The sequence below is a fragment of the Trachemys scripta genome, chromosome 21 (genome assembly GCF_013100865.1).
Source record: "Trachemys scripta elegans isolate TJP31775 chromosome 21, CAS_Tse_1.0, whole genome shotgun sequence".
In the NCBI taxonomy this organism is placed as follows: domain Eukaryota; kingdom Metazoa; phylum Chordata; order Testudines; family Emydidae; genus Trachemys; species Trachemys scripta.
In genome coordinates, this window is record NC_048318.1 from 18,033,257 (window position 1) to 18,048,134 (window position 14,878).

The 14,878-nt window shown below is 53.5% G+C and overlaps 2 protein-coding genes across 2 annotated transcripts in view; one reads left to right on the top strand and one right to left on the bottom strand.

Moving 5' to 3' along the window:
* Positions 1-6,479, top strand: part of CD3E (CD3e molecule) — a 9,273-nt gene extending 2,794 nt beyond the window's left edge. The window contains exons 3-6 of the mRNA XM_034754907.1: positions 1,691-1,903; positions 2,969-3,121; positions 3,948-3,994; positions 4,405-6,479. Of these exons, the coding sequence (XP_034610798.1) occupies positions 1,691-1,903; positions 2,969-3,121; positions 3,948-3,994; positions 4,405-4,461 (470 nt within the window). The 3' untranslated portion in view covers positions 4,462-6,479. The remainder of the gene's footprint in view (positions 1-1,690; positions 1,904-2,968; positions 3,122-3,947; positions 3,995-4,404) is intronic.
* Positions 6,480-10,540: 4,061 nt separating this feature from the next.
* Positions 10,541-14,878, bottom strand: part of LOC117868715 (T-cell surface glycoprotein CD3 delta chain-like) — a 15,719-nt gene continuing 11,381 nt past the window's right edge. Inside the window, exons 2-5 of the mRNA XM_034754908.1 lie at positions 14,310-14,566; positions 13,223-13,354; positions 12,149-12,192; positions 10,541-10,932 (exon numbers count right to left, since the gene is read on the bottom strand). Of these exons, the coding sequence (XP_034610799.1) occupies positions 10,870-10,932; positions 12,149-12,192; positions 13,223-13,354; positions 14,310-14,566 (496 nt within the window). The 3' untranslated portion in view covers positions 10,541-10,869. The remainder of the gene's footprint in view (positions 10,933-12,148; positions 12,193-13,222; positions 13,355-14,309; positions 14,567-14,878) is intronic.

Genomic DNA, 14,878 nt, shown 5'->3' on the forward strand with positions numbered 1-14,878 from the left:
GGTTGGAGAAGGGGTAGGGAGTTCCGGGGGGGGCAGTCAAGGGACAGGGAGCGGGGGGGTTGGATGGGGCGGAGGTTTGGGGGGGGCAGTCGGGGGACAGGCAGCAGTTGGTTCTCAGCTTCCAGGCTGGATCCCTGCCGCCCCTGCAAATGGGCTGCCCCAAGCACGTGCTTGCTTTGCTGGTGCCTAGAGCCGCCCCTGACTGGGTTCCTCCTGGCTCCTTTGCAGTCAGTTGGGAAGTCTAGACCTATCCTCAATGAACTTATCTAGCTCTTTTTTTTAAACCATGTTATAGTCTTAGCCTTCAAAATATTCTCTGGCAAGGGGTTCCACAGGTTGACTGTGCGTTGTGTGAAAAAATACTTCCTTTTGTTTGTTTTAAACCTGCTGCCTCTTTATTTCATTTGGTGACCCCTAGTTCTTGTGTTATGAGAAGGAGTAAATAACACTTCCCTATTTACTTTCTCCACACCAGTCATGATTTTATAGACCTCAGTCGTATCCCTCCTTAGTCATCTTTTTTCCAAACTGAAAAGACCCAGTCTTATTAATCTCTCTTCATACAGAAGCTGTTCCATAACCCTAATAATTTTTGTTGCCTTTTTCTGAACCTTTTTCCAATTCCAATATATCTTTTTTGAGATGGGGCAACCACATCTGCATGCAGTATTAAAGATGTGGGCATACTATGGATTTATACAGAGAAAATATGATATTTTCTGTCTTATTATCTGTCCCTTTCTTAATGATTCCCAACATTCTGTTCGCTTTTTTGACTGCCACTGCACATTGAGTGGATGTTTTCAGAGAACTATCCACAATGACTCCAAGATCTCTTTCTTGAGTGGTAACAGCTAATTTAGACCCCATCATTTTATGCATATAGTTGGGATTATGTTTTCCGGTGTGCATTACTTTGCATTTATCAACATTGAATTTCATATGCCATTTTGTTGCCCAGTCCCAGTTTTGAGAGATCCCCTTGTCCATATGCTTGTTGACCCCCTCAAAGAATTCTAGTAGATTGGTGAGCCATGATTTCCCTTTACAAAAACCATGTTGACTATTGCCCAACAAATTATGTTCATCTATGTGTCTGACAATTTTGTTCTTTACTATCGTTTCAACCCATTTGCCCGGTACTGAAGTCAGGCTTTCCGGCCTGTAATTGCTGGGGTCACCTCTGGAGCCCTTTTTAAAAATTGGTGTCATGTTAGCTATCCTCCAGTCATTTGGTACAGAAGCTGATTCCAGCAAGGTTTATTCAGTGCTAGATAAAAGTGGTCTGAGAAAACATTGGGGCGTCTATCGCAATCCCAGACAAAATAAGTGTTCATGCACAAGAGACAATTCCCAGTTCAATTTTGCGAGTTAATTGATTACATAATAATGACGATCCATTTTTAGCTCACGAAGCCATTTATAGCTACTTACTGCTATTGCTTGTGAATGCGGAGAGCGTTATACACCACAACTCCCCCCGAACTGATAACTAGGTTAGTTTTTACATTTAACCTATTTCCAGAGTCCCTCCGAGAGACAAGGCAGTGCTCAAAGTGAGCCCCGCAGTGACACAGCTCCATGGTTAATTATATTTTTGCTATGTCTGGGACCCCCTTGCTCTGCCCATTTTAAGCACTGGTTTTACTGAATACCTGTGTTTCCGTTGTTCTTTCTTCCCCTTTTGCAGAGTTCGAGGTGGTGATCTCTAAGACCAGGGTGACTCTCACCTGCCCCCCACCCGTTGCGTCAGGCTCAAACATAAAATGGAAGAAAGACAGGGAAAAGCCAAAAGATGGCAACCTGGAATATGTGATTGAGGAGTACGAGAGCCCCAAGGATGATGGGGACTATACGTGTATGTCCCAGGCAGGCTCCGCCAGACTTCACCTGAAGGCCAAAGGTAAATGGGAGAGAGTGCCCCTTCCATGGGAATAAGCAGGCACATGAGATGTCATGGGAGGCTACAGAAGCTAGCGATTAATTCTGTGACCTTATTGCCCGAAAGATTCATATGCCATAACATACGCAGAGGCCTGATTTTCAGGAGCGCTGCTGGGACTGACTTCGACACTCAGCTGCTCTGAGGTCCAGCCGGCCCCCCATCAGCACTGCGATTCCATGGGGGCAGTGTTCAAAAGAGTATGTGTTTGCCATGGGATGTGTGGCTCAATTACCCCTCTCTGCACTGTTATGTGGTGTGCTTTGCCCTTGCTGTGTCCTCCACCCCAAAGGTGGCTGCATTTCAAAGGCGCTTTACACGCCTAGCTTGAGAGCTGCTTTGGGATGGGAGAGGCTGTATAAATGTGAGACTATTATCTCTCCCTGAGACCAGTGACCTCTCATGAGCTTCAGAGAATCATGAATCTTCAGGAACTTGGCAGGAGACTCCAGGTCTGGAGGCTTGGAGAGGGCACAGCCCGGCTTCCCCAGTCCCACTTGGAAACTGAATCAATTCTCCTCCATTCTGACAAAGCCCCTTGCAGCCCATGCACTATCTCGGGTGTCTGGGGAGCTGCTTGGGGAACCCGAGAATCCCTGCACTCTTTCCGACACAGACAGAAAGGGCTGGGGAGGCGGGGATGAGGAGCATGGAATGAGCTGTTACAACCCGGGGGTGTTTGCACCCTGCTGCCAAGGGCCATGCAGAAAAAACAGGGGACACTTCAGTCACTGACCGCTCCAGCCACCCCAGCGGTGTTGGCAGAGTGCAGTGTGTGTAATGGGGAACAGAAAGGAGTCTCCCTTCCCTCTTCACTCCTCCACTTACTGTTCTTGCCCCCTCATGATGTGTGCGGTCTCCATCCCCGCAAAGCAAGTGGGTGAGGTCTGGGCAGACCAAACATGGGGCATTTACCCAGCAGTGTCTCTGGGGTGGGACTTGTGACTCCCACCTCCCACCGTCCCCCTTCCCCTCCCGCTCTGCCCTTCTCCCTCTCGCTGAGCCCCCTGTCCCTTCCCACCACAGTGTGCAGGAACTGTGAGGAGCTAGATGTCTTGACAGTGGCTGGGATCATCATCGCAGATTTCCTCATCACCCTCGGGGTGCTGATCCTGGTCTATTACTTCAGCAAGAACCGGAAGGGGCGAGTCGGTGGCAGCACCGGAGTTCATCCGAAAGGTAAGAGCCGGTTCGAATCTCTCCTGTGAATAAGTGGCTGAGCGTCTTCAACTGGGGGAAACGCTGGGGTCAAGCCCCCCTCAGGCTCCTCCTGCTGCTTACCACACCCCGTGTCGCCCTTCGTGTGGGGAAGGTGCAGCTGCCATTTTGTGCTGAAAGTGCCCCAGGCACAGGAACCCGTTGCACAGGCTGTGGTGAAGCAGCCATGAGAGAGGCAAAAGGAGGGTGGGGCTGGCTGGAAGGGCTGCACTGCCGCCTCCCCGGCGGTATCGCAGCACGGCCGCCCTCAAGCATTCACACCACGAGTCAGGCCCTAACCGCAGGGAGTTGGCTTCAAAATCAGGAGATTTGATTTAAATGAGAAATATGGGGGTTTTGTCTCTGCTCTCTGAGCCCGTCAGTTGGGTCACATTTTTAGTTCTTTCTCTACAACCAGGAGGGCTAGAAACTGCCTTGTTTTAAAATGGAAGCTGAGATTCTTGTGCAGTCTCTTGATTCCCGCAGTGGGGGCACTAAGACGTACATCACAAGTCATCGACACTCCAAAGAGCTGACCACACTGCATTTTGCACCCCGGGCAGAGTGTCCTTTGATTCAGGGCTGGAGGCCTGTGTCTTGGAGGATAGTCCTGTGTTCTGGGTGTGACAAAGGCCAGATGCTCAGGGCTGAGGTGTCTCAATTGGGCCCCCAAAATCGGTGGACATTGTGTGCCCTGCTCCTGAAACGCCCACGGAGCCGTGGGGATGAGTCACGCCTGCGAAGCTCTGTGTCTGCGCTAAGAATCGGTAGTATTCCACCTGAACCTTCTCCCTGCTTTGCCTTCCAGGCCAGAAGATGGTGCGCCCCCCGCCTGTGCCAAACCCAGACTATGAGGTAACGGGAACCGACGGGGTGGGGGTCCCCCTCCTCTCTTGGCCTTTCCAGAACTATTGGGATTGGGGTCACAGCCTTCTTGGTGGATGATGAGAGCTGAGAAATTACAGCATTGGTCCCCTTCCACCAGGTGCTTTGTTCAGCTCCAGGCTTCACCTGGGTGTGGGGGAAGGAGTGACTGAGCAGGGCCATGTGGCTTCCTAAGGGTAGTTAGCAACAGAAGGGTCATCACAGCATGCAGGGTACAGTGTGCATCCCCAGAGCTGCACGCTCCCTGCCCTGTGCCCAAGTCACACCTGGTGGTTGCACTGAGGAGCCCAGCCCTGGCACAGAGCCAGTTGTACAAGGTGCTGTCGCTGTGCTATGTTAACGCAAGAGCCTGTTGCTCACATCTGCTCCTGTTCCCACAGCCCATCAGGAAGGGTCAGCGGGATCTGTACGCCGGGCTGCAGTCCAGGGGCTTCTGAATCGCCCTACGGATGGCAGGTTGGACGAGAGCAGCTAAGGGCCCCCAGCTTCTGTCCCATGTGATACAGATCCTCGGCAGTCCGTGCTGGGCAGTCGCACATTCTGGGGACCAGCCCAGCAGCTGCAATGGGAGACGCTGCCCCTCCTTGGACACCTTCCTTCCTGCCTTTGATTTGACCCCAGGGAACAGACACTGACTAAAGAAACAAGAAGAAAAGGTTTTCCCCATTCAATAATTGTAGCTTTCTCCTCTTCGGGCTCCTCCTAGGCTGTCCTGATCACCCTTTCCAAACTGTTGGGGAAACCCTTTCACTCTTCAGTTTTATTTATTTCAGTCACATGCTTTGATTTGTCTCTCCAGCACCCTGCACCATTGATCTTGTCCTGACACTCGGACGGCCTCTTCCCTGCCCAGGGCAAAAAGGGACATTGTCCAGTGTCCTGAGCACCAGCCCGGGAGCCAGGAACACCTGAGCTCTGACCCCAGCTCTGACCCTGAGTCCGTCCCCCTCCCCCGCAGCTTTCCCATCTGTACCACGTGGGCAGAGACTCACCCGCTTCCCAGAGATGCCTTAAAGAGTGTTAGCAAAGAGCAGACCCCTCGGAGCCCTGGGGCTTGGCTGGCTCTCTCCTGTTCCTCTGGTTTGACGTTAGTTCCCGTTTCCCTGCCCAGGATAGGAATGACTCTGTCACCACGTTCCCTGGGGCTCGAAAGGGAGATCCGATGGTCACTATGGGCTGTAAAGGGTAGACGTGGCCGTGTGCGCATCCACCATATTCCTCCTTGAGCCCTGTCCCTGTCCAGCTTGTGCTCTGCAGTGTTCTTCTGGCCACCGCTAGTGTTCGGGGGTGTAAGTCCCTGGGCTGCGATCTCCAGGCCCCGGTGCAGTGTGTCAGTCGTGCTCACCTGGTCCTGTCTCAGCAGTGACAGAGCAGTTCATTGACAACACCGTGCTGGCTGCCCTCTCCAGCCATGCTTAGCACGCCAGTCCTTGCTGTGGGGTCACACACAGCCCCAACACCCCTTTCCGGAGACCTGCCATGGGGAAAATGGGGCTTGAGCCCTTTCTTGCGTCTCTGGGATGGATAAAGTCGGCCTGGAAGGAGGGGATTTAAATATCAGCAATGGACATCTGAAGCCGCCTGGTTTTGCTGGAGGACCCGGTGGTTCTCTCAGAAAGGTTCCATGTATGGGGCCTAAATAGAAGGCTGGGCGTGTGGACTCTTCAGCACGTGCCCCTTCTCCCCCAAGCCTCCTCTAGACCTTGTAACAAAGGGTCATCTGTAAGCCCCCCAGAAGGGCGCTTAAGTGGCTGATTGAGTCTTTAACGCTTATTATTAAATTACAGTAGCACTTGGAAGCCCCGGTCAAGATCCAAGCCCCACGGGGCTGGGTTCTGCCGAGGAACGTAGTCCCTCCCCAGAGACATCACTGTCTCAGGGGGATGAGATGCGTGAGAGGGGACTGGCCCCATTTTTCAGATGGGGCTCCTGACCCCCAGTGCCTTAACCACAGGACATTTTCCCTCTGGAGAAGTCCTGTAGAATTTAAGAGCAGCAAAACCCATAGGGTTGTGTAGAAATTAGCCCAAACCATAGAGAACTGCAGACAGAATGCAACTCTTTCCATAGGTTTTTATTTGTATTCACCCTGTGGAATTCTATAGCAGGGACCCCCGTTCCTGTTTCAGTTCTATAGCGTGGTCCAAAACCACATCTAGAAATAGGAGCGTTTTCTAGTAACTGTGCGAGAACTTTCTCATAAGTGCTGTACAAACCCCATGCTCTGAGTGAGTCTCATCTGGCTCACTTCGCTCCAACCCTCTTCCTTGCTGTACCCTCCCTCTCCTGTTCCATCTCTGGCTCTCAGGCTGTGTCCGCGCTCCATGGTGTCTGTTACCACGATGGTGAATTTGTCTGTATTGAGAAAGGCCTGTTTGAACGTTTATGATGCAAGTATTTCTAAAAGTGCATTATGCAGCCAATAAACGGGGAGGGCTCTGCCCCTGGATCCGCATTGGAGGGTGTTTCCAGTTCATTCTTTCTCAACACAACCATTACTCAGAGGACTCTGCGCAGGAAAGACCCAGGACTGCAAAAGCTGCTGGGGTCACCACTGAGGTGCACTGGCAGCAGTGTACAAAGGGGCCTAGGGCTAGGCAGTGGGGTGAGGGGCAGACAGCAAACAGTGGAGTGCAATGGCCAGGCTAGGGGAGGGATGTCATCAGCAGAGCTGGGGGTGGGGCTGGAATAGCTGGGGGCTGCAGGTTAGGCCTGGGGCACGATAAGAAGGTTGTGGTCACTTACACTCAATTTAACAAACAATTTTCAAAAGCCACTTGAGTTAAAATTATCCAGTTTCATGAAGGTGGCAGGACAGTAACAAACGTGGGCAATGGGATTGACTTGTTTCCTTTTCCTGAGAGCCACATGGGCAGCTGGGAGCAGACACCAGTGTCTGGCTTAGAAAACTGACTCTGCTCAGCCCTGGGCTATTGCTCAGAGGGGAGACGTCGCTCCGGAGAGGAAGCAGCAGTAAGTGGGGTGGGCTGTGGTTTAGCCCTGGTGTCTCTGCAAAGCGAGGAGTGAGCACCCAGCCAGCTTCGAGCCTCGGATCAGTGTGCTTGGCCTGGAGGATGTGGTTACAGAGGCAGGCGCAGCTGGGTTTACCTTGCAAGCCCTACATGTCGAGAGGAGAGAGTTTGCAAGCAAGAGCCAAACAGAATCACCCCCACACAGCCATGAAACCCCTAGGGCCAGGTTCACTGCTGGTACAAATGGGTGTCACTCTACTGAAGTCAATACAGTAGTGAAGTTATTGACCTCAGCCCCCTGGTGCAGCTGCATTGTCATGGCTGGGGTCAGACCAGGGATATGATTCATTTCACAGTGCAGACAGGAACAGCTGCTCTGGATGTACAGTGGGTCAGATCCTGCTCCCAGCCACACCCACATGATCAAACTGCTTTCCTCAGGGCTGCTGGCATGAGTAACCATCATCTTCCCCACTTGTCAGCTCACTGCAGTGTCTCCACACAGCTATCTACAAACCTACACGTCCCTGTCTCCTCGCTTGGCTGCACTTGTGCCTACAAACATCATCAGTATCATGCCTCCTATGGCTAGAATTGCACAGAGAAAACCAGTTCCAGAAAGAGGCGAATAAGGGAGCTGACCCTTTCAGATTTGCACGGTTTCTCTATGCCCTGCAGTACCGGGCTCACTCCTGGACGGAGTTACAGAGCAGGTCTGCAATGGGTGACCGAAGTCTCTTCCCAAAGCATGGGACGGTCTCAAGAGCTGTGATTTTTGCCTGACCTATGGTTGCTCCTTCTCTGGCACAAGTGGGGCAGCTGAATGTGGCCCCCAACTTAGGGACCAATAACATTTGAATCCTGCCACTTATTAGTAAATCGCATCTACTTACCCCACAGTAATAGCACTTCACTCCTGGCATTTTGGTCTCATGTCTGTCTCCTACACTAGCTCTAGTGTCTCCCTATAATTACCCACCTATTATTGTGTGGTGCCAGGTAATTACACGATCCACTATATGACCCTAGAACAGTCGAATTCATACAGGGGCATTTCCTCCATGTTAACACAGCTAGCAGCTCTCTGGTGCTCACTAAAATGTGTCACCCAAATTCTTAGAAAGCCAGGAGGAGACCACGACCCGCAGGTGTCTGCGACCCGCATGGGGAGGGTGACCTGGTTTCTGAGGTTTTTAACTGCTTGCTGCTCCCATCTGTTACGTGCCACCCATTCTCTGAGAACTGTAATAACCTGTAAACGGATGGTTTTATTCAAGAGCGGGGAGAAGGGGGGGGGCCTTTGGCTGGAGAGGACCCCAGAGAACTGGGGCAGTCAAAGCTGTTGCTGGCCAGCAAAGTGTTCCAGTAGCTGTAGCCGACAGGAGAGGTGGAAAAGGCTTCATAGGTTACATCTAATGCATCGCATGGCGGAGGCATGTTTGTCAATCCAGACGCAGCGTTCTACGGGCATGCAGGAAACTAACCTCTGGGACATTAAGGAGCCCTCCCATCAGATCCTGAGACACTGGCCTTCCAGGCTTCCCTAGGAGGGCCAAGGAATCTGCCTATCCCTGCTTCACACCCCATCGAGTGCTTTTGGGAAGGAGGAGAAAGGCACTTATGATCCCTTAGCATTTCCCCGAACGGGCAGTGTGATTCCCTCCCCTGCTCCTGTCCTTTCCATGCTGCAGATGTGGCGAGTGGGACAGGAACTGGATGCCCTGATGGTTAAAGAGGCCCTGCTAACGTGAGGCCTGTATGTTCCAGGCTGCTTTCCAAAGGCCAACATGTACAGTAGGAGCCAGCTGCTTTTTGCTCCATCACTCGGTACCTTTTGTTCTCAGGCTCTCGACCCTTTGGCCAGAAGTCTGTCATCGTGTCACAAGAGCAATGAACTTTCCCCAAGAACAAGCAACCAAGGGGTTAAACAACTGCTCCAGGCAGGCAGACATCCCTGCTGGGATCCTAGAGAAATCCCCAAGGCTCCGACCCGGCAGGAGAGCTCTTAAGGGGGCACGTTGCTCAGGGACCTGACTGCCAGCCACAGCGGGTCCCCAGATGGTGCTGGGTGAGGATACAAACCAGCCAGGGGGTGGATCTAACGATGTGCACACAGGACACTGACCTTGGACTCATTCATACTGGGCTGAGGCCAGCCCTGCTTGTCTCCTGCTCTGAGGAAGCGCTGCGGTGGGTTCATGCTGCACTGACCAGCCCATCATTCACCTCCGCTCGCTGACCAGACAAACCCCAGACAATTCCACCCCTTCACCACAGCCCACAAAGAGCGTCGGGCCAGAGTGCAGGAAACAGGCCTCTGCTCAACCAGACGGGGCCGTGGGCAGGGATTTCCCGGTGATTGACGCGGGGGAGGCAAACACCCAGCTTCTGCTCTGACACACCACGTGGCCTTGGTGGAGGCCCTGCCCCTCTCTACCCCTCAGTTTCCCCATCAGTAGAATGGGGCTTACAACGCTTGCCCACCTGAAGCATGGCACTATTATTTAGGGTCACAGAGGGCAGAGCTGGGCTCCATCCCAGACTGACAACTGGGCTGCCACTCGTAATCACCCCCGGAAAGGCAGGGTTGGAGTAGGGCAGCCCCACACCCTAAGAGCTTGTCTGCTTTCGGCTTGTCCCTTTAGCAGTGCCCCCTCTAGTCACAGAAACAGAAGGGCCCGGCTAGGAGTTACCCTCTGTGGGCCATGGGAGGAGCAGGCTGACCAGCGGCGTTCCCAGAGCCCCCTAAGGTGGAGAGGAGCTGAGCGGACTTGGCTCGCTTCGCACCATCATCCCCGCCTGCTGACGGAGAGTGCTCTGCCCTGCCCCCCTGGTGCGCGATCACCTCCTCTGCAGGTTGTTTTGCTCTGAGCTTTTGCTGTTTCCATTTCCTCCTCTGTCACAGCAGAGCCGTATCTGATCTTGGGGAGAGCTTGCGTCAGCCCCTCTCCAGCAGCAGCAGCAGCACACCCAGCTCAAAGCATCTCCAGGTTTAGTGCTGATGGTTTGCCACCACGCGATCAGGCCGGCTCGCGGCCTGGGTGTGCGCTGGGGGAAGGGACTGGCCGTCGGGGCCTTGGCGGCTTCAGTCGGAAGCAGAAACCTGCACATGTAAAACCAAACCTATTTTGGTACAAACTCCTCTCCCCAGCCCCAGCCAGGGGGCGGAGGGGCTGTCCTGCACTTCGCAGCCCTCTGATGGAAGACGCTGCAGGATGAGCCACAACGCCACCCTTCCTGCCACAGGCACTCCCAGGCAGTTTATAGCTGCTGGGTGTCTCTCCCCTGCCCCCGCTCCCCGGTCTCAGTGTTTTTCTCCCACGCAATGTTAAAAACAACCAACCGCTAGCTCAGCTCAGTCTCCACACCCAGCAGGGGCGGCTCAGGGCCCGGCAGAAGCCCCCCACCAGTTTGACTTGTTGCACTCGGGAAGGGCCCATTACTGATCACATGGGGTCCTGTCAGACAGGACACTCCATCAGCTGCAGGCCTGCCTGCCATGGCGACCTTGAAATGAGGACAGCTAGGTAGGATTCTGCTCCTCTCACCAGCCCGGGCAAAGCCTCTTTATTGCCAAAGCAAATCATCACAAAGAGCAGAGAGCTCTACGAGCTCCCTTGGCACTGCAGGGAGCCAGAGGGATTTCAGACAAGCAGGGCCCAGGATCACGTGCGAGCAGAGATCATCGATTTCTTAGACACATTAGTGAGATGTCCATCACCATGGTTTCTGGCCACCAAGCTGCAGAGTGAAGGTTTTGAGGGCTGCTTCAAAGGCAGCAGGATTCCCCAATATTGTTGGTTCCCATGTGGAAAAGAGAGAGGATGAAGGGCCAAGGGTCACAGTTGATTAGCCCCCAGGTGCTCTCCACTCTCATTTGCGGGTCCTGGTGACTCCTAGGCGGCTGTACTGCTCATTGTCCCGCTCACCAAGGGGCTAGGAGGGAAGGAGAAGGTCAGGCTGCTTTGTAAAGTGTTTCTCTGCTATTCAGGGTCATACACTGCACCCACCACTGTGGTACTTGACCTCAGGAGCTGGGAGCGTGGGGTTCTGATAGGATAAATGGGCACAGACAGCACCTCCCATATCCTCTGCATTCAAAGCTTCAGTATGAAACAGGCAGCCTCAAAACAGAGGAGATGTTGCCTGCACCCACATATCACAACCCAGCCACTGAGTTCCCAGCGAGCAGGACCTTCCAATGAGCACAGTTATGTATTTCAGAACCAGCTGGGAGGAGGCCAGCCAGTGCTCATTTCCCACCATTACTGGTCGGCTCCATATGCTAGTTCATCTTACTGATGCTGGCCTTTCCCTGCCCTCTCCTGCAGTGCTGGAGCAAAGTAGTTGGCACCAGTTTTGGGTTTGGGGGGAAGCAAAAAAAAAATTATACAGGCAAATGAATCAGCCTGTGCACATCTGGGTCTGTCTGGGGGGAGCCTGTGCCTGGGTGTGTCTGCGATGCTCCTAGACAGGTACTTGGGAGCGTGCTGCTGCTCTAGCCCTTCCTGCCCTCCTGCATCCACTACCGCAGGCGCTCTGCACAGATCAGCCTACTTCAGCGAGAAGGCAGGTATTTAATCTCAGCCTGAAAGTGTGAGAGGGAGGGAGGGGCACCTGGGGCTCAACCCTCAGGAGGTTGTCACTGTGGCTTAAGCAGCCAGCTAGGCACTCCCTAGGTACCGGGGAAATCCCCAAGCAGCCAGCACTCTGCAGGGGTGCTGGAACTAAGGGTGCAGCAGCACCTCCGGCTTGGCAGGGTTTCCCTCACACACAGGGTTTACAGTCTGGTTCAATGGCTCTCAGCCCCCCCACTGTACAAACTGTTCCAACGCCCCTGGCACCCTGTTCCAGCCGCAGGGCCGGAGGGGGGAAGGGGCACAGCCAGAGGGCGTCCCAGCTGCAGTGTGTGCACTGGGGCCGGCTGCTCCAGGATGATCCTTACACCTGGCAAAGTGGGGGTGCAGCATGACCAAGTCAGACCCCCCACACTTCCATTCACCCTGGTGGGAGCGTTCAACACCTGCTCTGTACAGATCTACATCACTAGCAAGGCCAGGAGCCTCTCCAGGCCCTGAGCGATCTGCACCAGTCCAGATTTCCGAGCACTAAGTGATGTGAAAGGCTGGCCCAGTGACCACTCATCACTCACCTGGTAGAGCTGCTCATTGGCGATCAGGTTCTGTCGGTCAGAAGCTAAAATAAATCAAGCAAAGGTCAGTGGGAAGCTCGGCAGGAGGGCAGCATTTTCAAATGACCCCAAGTGGTGATTCTCTCTCCCCCACTCTGCACCTTGTACCACCACTTACACCTGCACAGCACTGGGTCCAACGCCACCAGTCTGACTCACTAGCATTTCACACCCACTCCACACTTCCTGTGCATAGGTGGTAACAGCGGGCCCAAGGCCCCTCTCTGCTCTCCACGGACAGCTGGGAACACATGTTGCTTTTGCTAAGCATAGAGCTTTGTTCACACTAGGCCTGTTCTGCTAAAATTTCACTTATTGCTGCCACTGGTTCAGCCCCGCCAGTGGGGGCGCTGTTGTCAAAAAGGAATCAACATCTACTGGTGTCACTGGGTCAATAACATGGTGCTTAAAATGCTGAGAGCTACAGGAGCCCTATCTACACTAGGGCTCCCACTGTCCCAACTATTGGGAGAGCTAAGCTAGCAGTAGCAAAGGTGGGAAACTATTTGCACAAAAGCCAAATGTAGGCATTCCCTCGAGATTTACCCTGATGTCTCTGCCTAAAATTTCACCTCTCCCCAACTGTACTCTGTGTTGGCTGCTGCCCTTCACTCCAGATATGGCTGTGTTCCCACGTGCTGACTACACAGTTTGTAAAGTTATGGGAATTTGTGAGGAAGTTACAGAGGATCAGCCCAGAGGTGGGTGTCCTGCAAAATACAGTGTCTCCTCCTGCCACCCCCTTGCTCAGGCAGATACCCACACTCACAGATGACAGTCTCCCACAGCAACATGCAGACACGCAATCACATATGCAGACACTCTCAGACTCCCTCCCCCAGGGCTGACATGCAGTCCTTGAGACATGCATGTAGGGGCTCCAGGCACCAAACCAGCATCATGTGGGTGAGTGTGATGGAAAGACCCCAGGGATACTGCGCAGCGAGTCCTGTCCAACCAGACATTCCCTGTCCCTGCACTGGGCAGCAGAGACACCCCTCCCCAGAGCTGGACAGAGGGGCCTCCCCGTCTCACCTCGTAAGCGACGGCCACTGTCTTGGCCGGTGATGCAGTACACGGCGATTGCCAGGAAGACCGTGGCGATGACATCAGCTACCACGATCCCCGAGATGGTGGCTGCATCCAGCTCGATGCAGTTTTGGCACACTGCAAAGCCACAGACACAACACAGAGTACTGAGAACGGGGCACAACCCTCCACACCCACCCACCTCCTACACACCCAGCTCAGCGGCACAGGGAGCAAGCCAGCAGGAGAGCCCCAGAGGATTTCTCTGTTCCCCCTACAAGGCCCCCCAGTTAGAAATATAACCTCCCTAACACACACACATTCCTCTGCTCTCCCACCTCTAAGGCCCCTCTCAGCCAAAGGCGACTGGACAGGACCGCCGAGGGAGCCTACCAACAAAACGCTGACCAAACAGAACGGTCACTGCTCAGCAACTCCCATTCCCTGACCAAGGCAGGGCTCGGCGCACCCAGCCCAGGGTGCCTGCTCAGAGCAGCCAGCGGTGGGAGTGCAAAGTTGGGATAGGGCAGGGAGCAGGGTCTCTGGTGTGTCAGGGCAGAGCGCTAGCTCCTCCTGAGCCACAGGGCCAGTCCAGAATGAGCTGCAATCATGCATGTGTGCCTGGCGATCCAGGAACCACCCATGCAAACAGGCACCTGCCCAGGCACAAGTGCACATCTTAGTGCCTGCTGCCCGGGGGCCAGTTTTGAACACTGGGGCCCCCATGCCACCACCAGTCCCAGTCTGAGAAGTGCTGAGATTTCTGGCTGAGCACTGGAAGTTAGAGTTCAGAGCTGGAAGAGCCCAAGCAGATCATCCAGTCTCCTCCCTCCCCTACTGGGCCAATGCAGGATGGTTCCTTACAAGACACACAGCCTGGGGGGAAATTTGGGGACTGAGAAACACACACATCTGCTACTGCTGCAGCTTTACAGAAAGCCAATGGAGAAATGGCAGGTGTGTCTCACAGAACATTTTAAAAACTTTAATTTCCAGAACAAGGCCATTTTTCATCAAAAAAATAAGTTTGGAATTAAAAATTCCAGCCAGCTCTAGTTTTATAGACCAGAGGCAAACTGACTGGTGAACGTACTTCGGAAATACACCTGTACAGGAGTGGAATCATTGCACCTATAAACTCCTCTTGGGTCGTCCGCTTCTGCGCCCAAGTTCAACTCTGTACTGTTGTTCCCTAAAGTAATTCCATCTCTCTGCCAGGTTGTGTAAGACTGGGTCTTTGAAACCCCCTCGCACTTCAGGACCACGTCACGGCCACGGATCTCCACCTTTACGGCTGCTGTAAAACAAAAACGAAGGCTGGGAGGTGACAGGTACAAAGCAGCCCAGGGGCTGAGTTGTCATCGGTAACTGAGGTTCAGAACTCAGGTCTCTTACACAGGCACTTAGAAAGGAGCCATTAGAAAGGAGACCAAGATGGCGTCTCATAGAAACCCCTGAATAAAGGTGTTCTCACTGAGAAAATACCCCTGATAATACAAGCAACAGAGGGTCCTGTAGCACCTTTAAGACTAACAGAAGTATTGGGAGCATAAGCTTTCGTGGGTAAGAACCTCACTTCTTCAGATGCAAGCTTTCGTGGGTAAGAACCTCACTTCTTGCATCTGAAGAAGTGAGGTTCTTACCCACGAAAGCTTATGCTCC